Raw genomic sequence first — 11,773 nt, 5'->3', positions numbered from 1 at the left:
CAGTGTTGTTTCCAGCTTGTTTCCACTTCCTTTTACCATCGCACTGCATAATACAAGCTATCATCATTCGATTGGATTAAAACCATCACTCAGGCAAACGTCTCGGTCATGAGAGTCATCTTCACCTTGAACATGTCACTCTTTCCTTATTTATGTCAACACAGTCAGGCACTGGTTTGTTTACCAGCCTCACTCGTGCTTTCACCTTGCTTCAGATTTATTGACCAGCTAACTCAGTCAGAGGTCACCACGGAGACACGCAATTAGCCGGGCGCTTGTGCACCGATGACCTTCGATGTCAAGTTGCTACAGCGGCATGCAGCCGCAGCATACTGATAACGGCCCTCCGCTCACAGGCAGTGCCAAAAAAAAAAATCTATACTTCATCTCCAGGTTGCACCCTTAATAGAAATGACAGTGTGAGGTGCGGAAATAGAATTTGTACACACAGGGGTGGACAAAATCTCAAACTCCCGACAATATGATGCAGTTCAATACAGCTACAACACAAACCATGGACTCAAAAGTGAGTTGAACCTCTAAACCAAAAAATGAACATTACACTCAATGCGTGTTGCAGTATACTGGTAGATGTTATTTTCTATCTGTGGATTTTCAAACGGTATCTTGAATAAACACATCACATAAAATAATTTGTGCAGAACAAGCTATTTAATAAGAATACTTACTGTACTGTGTGTGAATTTCTCATTTACATTTGGTGATGGTTTTGTGATGTCAGTTTCAACATGAAATGTTCATGATTTCCATAAGAGCCATAGGTATCCAAACTCTTGGAAGGAAACACTTTCATCATCACAAACAGCAGATTCATTAGCACTAAATCAGAGGCATGAAGAGCATGAAAAAAAAAACGTGTGAAAACCTTGAACAACCTTCAAAAACAAAACTCAAAGACAGTTCCATGAAGTGCACATGGTTACATAATTCTTTTGAAAATGTTCTAAGGCTAAAATAACCTTTACAAGTTGCCTTTAATTACATACAGATTCAAAATGAAGAACAAGGCACCGTCCTCAATGCTGTTTGAAAGAAGAGATTAAAAAAAGCTCAGCTAATAGTTCAATCAGCAAAAAAAATATTTTTGCAACTATTTTGTTAATTGATGAATCGTTATAGTCACATTTCCAAGTAAAACATTTTTTCTGTTTTGAGCTGATGACCCCCCCCCACCGCCAAAAAAAAAAGAAAAAACAGAAGTTTGAAGACATCAGTCTGGATTCTGGGAAATTCTGCTGAGCATTTTTCAGATTTGTTTTTTTTTTTGTTTTTTTTTTTTTTTTTTTACAAGCAAAACAAGTCAACTGTCAGATCAATCAATAATGAAAATAATCATTTTCAATTTCTACACAAAACTATTTATCAGGTAAAAATCTATCCGATCTTCCTAAAACAGCTGACAGTGCTCAGGCCAGTCAGTTGATTACATTTCTTTGCACAGAATATACAAGATGCTTAAATTATACACAAGGTTTTACTATCATGCCATAACAGCAATCTCTTCTCACTTGAGACTTTTTTGCAGTCTGTATTTCGGCATAAAATCTATGTTTGCATGGACGTGAACCAGTAGCTCCTCTAAGTCAAAAATGGGACATGAGCAGAGAGAAGTGCTTCACTCTGGTTCACTCTGTCTTCCATCAACATTTATGACAGTCCGTCTTTCTTGGTCCATTATAGCTGAGAGAAGAGTTGAGCAGCATTGTCAACATTTACAGATTCCTTTGGTGGCTCCCTGACAACCTGAAAAAAAAAAAAAAAAATTATATATATATATATATATTAGGAGAATTTAAACGTTGGATGATAAACAAGAGCTTTAAATCCACAGTTTCATCCTCTACCTTTGTTTGTTTCTTGGGTTCAGGAGCAACAGACTTTGAAACGCTCTTAACATCCCTCTGGACTTCTGAGAACATTTGATTGAGGTTCTCCACTTTCTCATTTTTCACCGCATTGATCTGTGAAGCCACAAATTATGCTAGAGCAGCCGCAACAAACACTACATACAAGGGAGAGTACAAAATATGTGTAAAAATAGGGAAGGAAACAAGAACAGGGGAGAGATCTTACATGTTTGAGTGTTGTTGTGACAGGTTTCGCTTTGTTCTTGTGCTTCAAGTGCTTGTTTGCCACTTGAAAGACGTTCTTCTGCTTTTTCCCTTTTTGTTTATTCTTTGCCATGTTACCTGGAGAGGGAACACAACATTTATGTATCGTGTGCTTTAACTCATGTTTTTCCTGCTCTGAAGATGCAGTGTCTACATGAATCACACAAGCTCATGACTCCTCTAAAGATGCATGTTGAGATTATTCCAGGCTCTCTAAATGCCTGCTGCACTCAGTAGCCACCTAATTAGCAACACCTCTCATTAAGCCAAAAGCTCATTCCACAAAACAGCGAATCGTACCACTTGAACAGGGTCAAGAGGTTCATATGATGCATGAATAAACACAATTAAAGTGATTTTGATTGTAGCAAAAATGAAGGAAAACAAACTAGTTCAGACATTTTTCAATTTTGTCTGAATGTCTAGACTTTTTTACCAGGAGTTGCACAATAAACAAAAACACTCTCAGTATGCAGCTTTGAAGGCGAAAAACAGGGATGTTCTTCAAGTGTATCACAGGGGGAAAAAAAGCACTTTTTAAAACATGAAACTGCTGGATTGCAGCAGAACGTCCTGTCTTCCACTCTTGTCAGCTCACAGCAAGAAGGTGAAGCTACAGTGGGAACGTGAGAACCCAAACACACACCTGTCTATAGCACAGATAGTGAATCACACATCCTGGTTTTGACTTTGAGAAGATGATGGCAAAGTGTGAGGGCAGCAGCTACACAACCCGGAAGCGATTTTTCAAAAATAACTCAACATGTGTTGTTATTAGAGCTGCAACGATTATTCAATGAAACACTTAAGTCGACTGACAGACAACTAATTGGTATCATCGTAATTCATTCTTAAGCCAAAATGTCGCGCATGCTGTTCCTGGATTTGATGCTTTTGTTTTTCGCTCGTTAGTTAGTAAACTGTATGTCTTTGTGTTTTTGGAGGTCACTTTTGACTGACGATTAATCGAAAACCAAAACACTTAAACTACTACCAAATGTTGTTGCCAGACAGCTGACTCCGTGTGCCTCCCTGCTCAATGTACAACAACACGTTTGTATTTTCCTCACTTTCTCATTCTCAAGTTGACTAAATTTACTTGCCGACATTAAATTGTCAAAACGAACGTAAACCGCTGTATAATACTTTGAGCATCAGCTGTAAAAGACACTTTAAGACACACCTCGTATGTGAAACGGATGACTGCTGTTGATATCCTCATGTGCTACAAACGTGCCCTCTCGGCTACGTCACTTGCGTGCGACAGTCGACGTGAGTTGCGTGAAACCTATTCTCCTTGACATTACACACACCGATGATATTTTTTAAATGAAGTTTCACTTATTTGTACGTGGATGGGATTAAAGTTCATTATGTTTATTCTGGTTATGTTTGATTCTCCATCAAGACAAAAAAGAAAAAAACGAATGAAAAAAAAATCTCTGCAGAGAACACTATCTGGCTGTCTTTGGCCACAGGCCTTGTAGCTGCATCGACCAACAGCAGGTGGCACCGTTGTATCATCACAGCTTTCTGGAAAGCTGAGCAAAACTTATGTCACTGTCCTCTGAGCAGGACTGGCCACTAGGATGCAAACAAGCTGCACTGGAGAGTTTAAGGAGAGACATGAGGTTTAGGCCTAATTGCCAATAAAATGATGGACTAAGGCTTCAACAACATCAGTTATGTTATTTCTGTCTGATATTCATGTCTCTTTCTACATTTTTAAAATATATATAATAATAATATAAGAAAAATATTTTAAAATACCTAAAAATATGGAGACTGCAATCACTGAATCGTCTTTTCTATATTATGTGGCAGAGAGAAGGATCACACTAGATGTTCATAGTGTTATGATTAATATTTGTGTCTCACACTCATGAAGTTTAGCAGTGGAGTTGGCCTGACTCTGATACCTTAAAACGGTTTATTGCATATGTCAGCATGTGATGTGACCCCTTTCTTTCCCACTGGAAATGATCACCTCGTGCACCTCTCACGTGTCTACTGCAGTACGATAACACTGACTGTCAAAACATGCATAAAGCAGACCTTCACTTTATATCTGCTGCTGAGCTGTGCAAGAACGAGCCAGATAACTTTTCTGTCTCATGAAATGTATTTAATTATAAAATATGTTCAGAAACAAAACAAAAAAAACAAAAAACAAAAACACATTCATGTATTTAGTCAGAACAATTTTGAAAGATTTTCACATAAACACACCTCTGACTTCTCTGCTGCCACCTGAATGGCATCACCAGACGCTAGTTTGATGCTTGCGCGCAGCTCCTATAAGTTCATAGTAAGCGGTTCGCATTCTTTTTCCCCGTTGCTGCGCATCTAACTCCTCCCGGTCATGTGGCCAACACCAGCCTGACAGTCAGACACACCGCTCACAAGGGACCCTATATAAGCTCCGCAGCTGTCAGGTGGAGGACACTGGCTGCTTTGCACTGGGGCACGACTCGCTTTAGGGGATTACAGCTCTAGATACTCATAGATTCAGACACTGACAATGTCGCATGCTTGGGGATACGCAGCGGACAACGGTGAGGCGCTCACGACTCGCACACGATATAATGTAGGACTGGCATTACTAACCGGTCATACCAGCAGGCAGGGTGCTGAATGAATGGAAAGGCGGTGCATGCACGGGTCACTGCAGAGATTTTTAATTCTGCACATTTGAGGGACTTTTTACGCGCGTTTTAAGCACATCACCATCCCCAAATGCGCAATTTCTTTCATGAATGAAGCCAGTATTTCAAGACTTTAATATCCTAATAACCACAGTGTTTATCATTATATCATTTTAGGACCCGACAAATGGGCTGACAACTTCCCTGTTGCCAATGGACCCCGCCAGTCTCCCATTGACATCGTACCTGATGAAGCATCATACGACGCAGGGCTGAAGCCGCTCAACCTGAAGTACGACCCCTCCACCTGCCTTGACATTCTCAACAACGGGCATTCCTTCCAAGTGACCTTCATAGATGACTCCGACAGCTCAAGTTAGTGTTATATTAATATTGTATGAATCCAGCCGATCAGTGTTGCCTACACGGTTTAATATCACCTCTCCTGTCTGTGATTCGGAATTTGGTATTTTAATATTTCGTCTTATCCTGGAGAGAAAACACAACATTTCCATATAGTTTCTGTTGTTATTATTATTTTTATTATTATTACAAGCTTCACGGTTATTTGACTGAGGTCTGAAAACAAAGGCTGTGAGGCTGATGATGAGCTGAGGTGATGATTCACAACATGCAACCCGCTGGATGCGGCATTCAGATTTAATGCATAGCTGCTGTGTGTTAACCGCAGCCCTCACAGTCTCCAGGCTAAAGACTATAGAACTCAAGCATGTTAATATTATGTTAATATTAATATTAATATGGATGCATGATTCATGTGCCCCAGTTTCACTGACGCCTCTAGGGCTTTGATATCAGTGATCAAACGGTTTTTCTTTCATATTTATAGTTTGTGCTTTTATTTTATTTTTTTGCATTGATTCTTTTTTTTTTAACTAAAGAAAGGAACAGGCGGTAGGAGCTCCATTCAAAAGCCAAGCACAAAGAGTGCAGATACTAATTGAATTGGTAATGTAACCCCTGGCAAACCTTTCCCACGCCAGCTCTTTTCTGCCGGCAGTGAGGTCAAAAGCGCAAAAAACCGAAGGTTACGCGGCAAATAAACCCGGTCTTGCTTAACTATTAATGTGCCAAACGTGCGTGGGAAAATGTTTAGTAACCAAACAAAAGACGATTTGATTTTCCCCCCTCCTTTTATAATATAGAATGCAATTTTAATTGATTTTTCATTTATATCAATAATATAAATGAAAAATATATAAGAGACAAGAAACAATTGCGTGAGATTATTGTATGTTTAGGATTTTGGATTGGTTGTCCTAAGCTGATCTGATATAGGATAATGAAGAATATGGTTACATAATCAAATCACCTGGGTTATACGTGGCTAGTGGACACACAAAGATGAAAAAGACAAAAGTACTTTTTCTAAGAATCTGATCCAGATAAGTTACAGGCTCTTAAGTCTTCCTTGGTATTTCACTGCACTTATTTTCCACCCTGCTCTTCTAAATATAGGAAGAGCTAAAGTCCAGTGTGTCATGGTCATTCATCATGTCATGTATCATGTGTGCCCCATGGAAAAAATGAATATCTTCAGCTTGTTTATATTTATTGTAATGTAAAGTAGGATTCCAGACACCCTCAGATTAATTTGCTTCAAGATCAGTTCTGCAGCCTCTTATCTTTAGAGGCCAAATTCTGAGAAATAGATATCCTGTTTGCACAAGGCAGTCTGTGTCTGTCCGTGTGTATGTGTATGTGTGTGTGTGTGTGTTTGTCAGCATGTGGTAACGTAGTAGTTGTAACAGAACAACATACAAGATTATCTGCTACTGTTTGTATACCGTAAATAGCTACATTGTGTAGCGTTGGTAGCAGATTTGACGTTAACAATAGGTGAACATGATTTCCGACTCAAATGAGCTCCAGACTTGGTTTGACGGGGGCATACACAACAGGAACTGAATCTGCCTCCATGGAAGTAGGAAGTCTGTCGTGGTGACACAAGAATGTACACGGTGTGTGTGTGTGTGTGTGTGTGTGTGCACTCTCGTCTTATTTGTCTTAATAACCTGTTCATTGTGTTCTTATGTTTTCTCTTCAGGATGATATTTCCTTGCTAGTATGATGCATCACTGGGTAACAATGCTGCAAAGCCTCACTGGCAGTGCAATACTACCCACGTTCAGTGTGGGATGAACTGATGAGAGATTTTTTTTTTTTTTTTTTTTTTTTTGTCCTGCAGCTCTGGCAGACGGACCAATCTCAGGGATCTACAGGCTCAAGCAGTTTCATTTCCACTGGGGAGCTTCTGATGATAGGGGATCTGAGCACACTGTGGCCGGGACCAAGTATCCTGCTGAGGTGAGGATGCTCTGAGCCATTAGATCATAATATCATAATACTGACAAAGCTGTACTTTCTGACAGATTGAGGTTGATGTAACAAAGGGAAAAGGGCAGAGTGGAGATTTAGTTTTGTTTGTACTGTAGGTTTTTAACATTTCTCAGGAGGGAAGTGCTAAGCTAAAAAACTGATGAACAGCAACAAAAGGTTCTTTTAATGAATTCATCTCATCTATTTCTAGCTCCATCTGGTGCACTGGAACACCAAATACACAAGCTTTGCAGAAGCCGCCAGCCAGCCCGATGGACTTGCTGTTGTTGGAGTTTTCCTGCAGGTCTGTCAGAACAATTCAAGCTTCTTATTGCCAGCTTTACTTTGATTTGTCGTCATTTCTCATAATGTATAGTTTAAGTGATGATAATAAAACAACCTTCGATATTGCTGTTTTACAGATTGGTGATGACAATGAAAATCTCCAGAAGATTCTTGATGCCTTTGAAATGATCAAGTGCAAAGTATGTTTATATAAAAAAAATATATATATACTTTCACGCATTTGATATGTGTTAAAATATGTGACTAACCAGTTCCTCATTTTCTGTATTATCTTCAGGGCACCCAGACCACTTTCGCAAACTTCGACCCTTCTGCTCTCCTCCCTGGTTGCCTAGACTACTGGACATATGACGGCTCTCTGACCACACCCCCCCTGCTGGAGAGCGTTACCTGGATTGTTTGCAAAGAGCCAATCAGCATCAGCTCTGAGCAGGTATGTCTGCTCAGAGACACTATTTAGCTGTACCAAAGAGATTGGCTGTGTGCCCATGGTCTAGAATAGCCCTGTGTGCAAATCCTCTCTTTTCCTACGAACTAAATCAAGGGCTTAATTGTTCAGATTAGCTGTGCAGCTGAAACGAGAAGAAACCTCTGTAATGGGAGGAAAGGCAACGCAGAAGCTTCTTTCACTTTCAAAATGCATAAAAGTAAAACCAAGAGAAGAAGGGCAAACAAAGGTTGACACAGATGCTGGTGAGCTTGCCTTACCACTGTATGTCTGAACCACTATGTGGGGAATCAACAGGAAATGTTTGTCCCACACATGCATTGCATTTTGTAGGCACACAGATGCAGTGTGTGTGAGTGTGATTTCAGCCATAACTGAGTAAACGCAGTATGCTGGTACATTTGCACATACATTTACATATTTGTAAAGTATTTACTTCTAAAATTACACAGAAACATGCCACTGAAATGGATATTTGACTTCTAACCACCCATTAATCTAAACTACTAGCCTCTCTAGTCTGGTTTGTCCTTGTGGTTAGAGTCTTTAGACCATGAGAAAATTAACACTCTCTGGTCAAATGTTTATTTCAAGGGGATGTCTCAGGGGCAAACATGAGGGACATGTAGACATAACCTTTAGACTTGGTGCCATATAAGGCTTTTAAAGCAGATAAAGAAGTCATTCATATTCTGCAATACATGTCATTAGTTAATGATTGGTTATCAGCTAATGGTGAGAGGATACACCCAGCAGCTGAACTGTATTGTCACATTGGTGATTAGTTTCTTGCTGTATATATTATATTCAAGTGGCTGAAGCAGTGTAATGACCACAGACTAATTCATTGGTCAGAGTTAATAATAAATCCCTTAAGTAGGTCATCTGACACCATCCTGTAGCGTCGGACTTGTTTTCCTTGCACTGCCTGACTTAGAGGAATCGTTCTACATTTTGAGAAACTCTCTCATTTGTTTCCTTGTCAAAGGTTAGATGAGAAGATTGTTGAGAAGGCTTTATGCTAAGCTAAGCTAACTGGCAGCCGGCTGTAGCTTTGTATTTAGTGACTATCTTTATCTCTCATCTAACTCTTGGCAGGAGGGTGAATAGGTTTATTTCCCAAAATTTCAAACTATGTTTTTAAGTACCGGTAAGACAACTGCCAAGCTCAGGTTCTGAATTTAATTCAGTGACTCAGCACCAAGACGAGTGATGTATTTTGTGAGTGACAGTCACAGGAGGTCAGCAGGTTCCACTAACCCCGCGACCGTCTTCTCCCTCTTTGCAGATGTCCAGATTCCGCAGCCTGCTGTTCTCTGGTGAGGGTGAGGCCGAGTGCTGCATGGTGGACAACTACCGCCCTCCCCAGCCCCTCAAGGGTCGCTCTGTCCGTGCTTCCTTCCAATAATTCCCCCTCCCCCTCTGTTGCCCTTTGCTGCCCTCTCCCTCCCTTCCCCCTCCCTTTAGTCAGACACCCAGAGTTACCTCTCTTGCAGTGAGCCACAAAGCACACATATCTCTCTCCGTCCAATTTTAAAAGAAATAATAATTCCCGTGGCCCATTACGTTCAATGCTGGGCAATCTAACTGTGAGCTGGAACACTTACAGGATTTGCATCTCTGTTTCTATGCGTGTGCTAAGCCAGCAAAGATTCCCTGTCATCATTTATTTTAGAAGACAAACACGTCACAGTGGAGGCAACACATTTGCAAGGATTTTGCATCTGATGCCAGTGTTTTTAGACGTAACACCAGCAGGTAGAGAAGAAAATAAAGATTATTTTAGACAAAATGGTGCTCTCGAGCCCACAGGAAGCAGAAAGCACAAGCTTGTTGCAGTGGTCAGGGGGAGGATGAAACTATAACACCATCTGTGAGGAGGAGGGAAAGGTGCAGATAAAAAAAAACACACAGAGACACACAAGACACATACTCTTCCGCTGCCAGTCTGTCGGTAATCTCTGACTGACTGCCAGCCTCTGCATCACAGCAGCTTAATAAAATGCTGCAGCCGCCTCCATCACAAACGATTGACTCAGAAAATCCCCCTCTAGCACACACAGCATCGCACGCGCAGTCTCACGCAGACACGATGCCTATAGGCACTGACCTGCTTATTGATCTGAATTCAGCATATAGCAACAAAGGACACAAGCACAGACTGCTGCAGTGTAATGTGCAAGCTCCTGAACATCATGACAACGGCTTAAGTCTCTGTCTTTACAGCCCAGTCCTCCAATCCACAATGTGTTTGTCATCCCATGTTGTGTTTTTATTATTATGGATTATGTCTTTTTTTTTTTTTAGCCTGACAGCTTATGCAAAATGAGTGTTAAGTGATTCCTAAATTATATTTTGTAACCAAAAGCTCTTTGCATTTTTGATGCCCTGATAACATAGCAAGGAATGATGAGAGGAATGATCTCCTCCTTTTCAAAATGTAATGTGTAGAGAAAATCCCTTCGTGTGTTGTTTTGAAACCTCAGTGTGTCAATTGCTAATGCTTAATACGCACAGTCGCCTTGTGGGCAATGCCATAGTGGCTAATGCACAAAGCCAAGGAAGAAATTACCCTGCCAAGGCAGCCAAGGAAGAAGAGAACCTGCCAACAGATAAGATTATAGCGTCAGCCTGGTGTCAGGCCCTGGATTGTAGAATAATTAACAAAAGACCATGTGAGCTCCTCATCAGCTTTGGGACCTTAGGCTTTGGCCCTGTAAGCATTTCTGAAACTCTGAAGACAAAAATGATGTAGATTGTAATTAGAATTAAAAAAGAAAGAAAAAGCCTTATGCCAATCACTGTTAGGAAGTATGTGTTGTCATTCTATTTTGGAAGTGGACGTTTTACTAGTTAAATAAATATATTTTATGACTAAGTTGTGTCTTGTGTTTTCTGTGTTCCGTGTTCTCCATATCACTTAGTGTACAAGGATTGTGTTATTTTTTTCATCACCACTCTGAGTTAAGTCTGACTTCCTTAGTGTGTAGGCGGTCAGCTTATTTTCACTTTTGAGTTGCTCTGTCATGTATTTCTGTGGTTCGAAGGTTTCGACACTTTGTTGTGAAATGGGTTTCCATATTAGCACATGCTGTTAACAAACCATCTGCACTGTTCTTCACCCTAATACTTCAAAAATGCAGCATACGTGCAGCTTGTTGGACACACACTCATCACATATGGCTTTGTATGCAGCTGAAATGCTGGCTAACCTGACTGGTGAGATTAGCTTATCTCAGATTTACAGAAATGCACCTTCTTCGAAGATAAACCAAAGGTCTAACTCTACCTTTATGTATTTAGAAAGCCACTGACGTCATCATTGTAAAGAAATTAGATTTTATCAAATTTCCTTGCCACTTTTGTCCGCATAAGTGCAAAAAGCCACAGTAGTTGTAGCTATGAGCGTGCAACATGCAGTGGTGGAGGAAGTACACATGTCCTGCAATGACTTGATCCTTCAAAAAATGTAATTGAGCTTATTCAAATAGAAATCCCTCTTTAAAAAACACCTACAATTTTTCCTGTTATAATTTTACTTCAGTTATAAGAGATTAATTAGACATTTTCAGAGGGTGGGCAACGGGCTACAATCTCCTTTCATCATGTGTGGGCAAGAAAACACTGCTAACAGCGACCCAGCAGCTAACACCCAAGTGCACTGAAGATTTTAATCAGCAGTGGCATTTCACCCTCTGTGAAATGTGAGTGACACTAGACTTCTCACTTCTCTTATAAGCCTTCCACAGGAAGATGAGACAAACTTCTATCAACAGAACCTCTTCTACTTGTGGGAAGGTGTTACCATTTTTTTTCAGCTGATCTTGAGCCTCTGTGGTGAAATTTGTGTGTCTCTTATGGACGAGAAAAGCTGGCTTGACCACACGGAGCTCTGAATAGAG

General features: G+C 40.4%; 2 protein-coding genes across 2 annotated transcripts; one reads left to right on the top strand and one right to left on the bottom strand.

The window, feature by feature from the left end:
* Positions 1 to 760: 760 nt before the first annotated feature.
* On the bottom strand, positions 761 to 3,380 carry rbis (ribosomal biogenesis factor). Its single transcript, XM_041065921.1, has 4 exons — positions 3,316 to 3,380; positions 2,095 to 2,210; positions 1,866 to 1,982; positions 761 to 1,764 (listed from the first exon to the last, which is right to left on the bottom strand). The coding sequence occupies exons 2-4, from the start codon at positions 2,203 to 2,205 to the stop codon at positions 1,696 to 1,698; spliced, it is 297 nt and encodes a 98-aa protein (XP_040921855.1). The 5' UTR covers positions 2,206 to 2,210; positions 3,316 to 3,380; the 3' UTR covers positions 761 to 1,695.
* Positions 3,381 to 4,524: 1,144 nt separating this feature from the next.
* LOC121200560 (carbonic anhydrase 1-like) lies at positions 4,525 to 9,837 on the top strand. Its single transcript, XM_041065938.1, has 7 exons — positions 4,525 to 4,687; positions 4,955 to 5,152; positions 6,987 to 7,105; positions 7,329 to 7,421; positions 7,540 to 7,602; positions 7,701 to 7,856; positions 9,160 to 9,837. Exons 1-7 carry the CDS (start codon positions 4,654 to 4,656, stop codon positions 9,277 to 9,279), a joined length of 783 nt encoding a protein of 260 aa, XP_040921872.1. The 5' UTR covers positions 4,525 to 4,653; the 3' UTR covers positions 9,280 to 9,837.
* Positions 9,838 to 11,773: the final 1,936 nt, after the last annotated feature.

This window comes from Toxotes jaculatrix, chromosome 20 (genome assembly GCF_017976425.1).
Source record: "Toxotes jaculatrix isolate fToxJac2 chromosome 20, fToxJac2.pri, whole genome shotgun sequence".
NCBI classification, from domain to species: Eukaryota; Metazoa; Chordata; class Actinopteri; family Toxotidae; genus Toxotes; species Toxotes jaculatrix.
The sequence above is the reverse complement of the archived record's forward strand: the minus strand, read 5'-3'. Positions and strand labels throughout refer to the sequence as shown.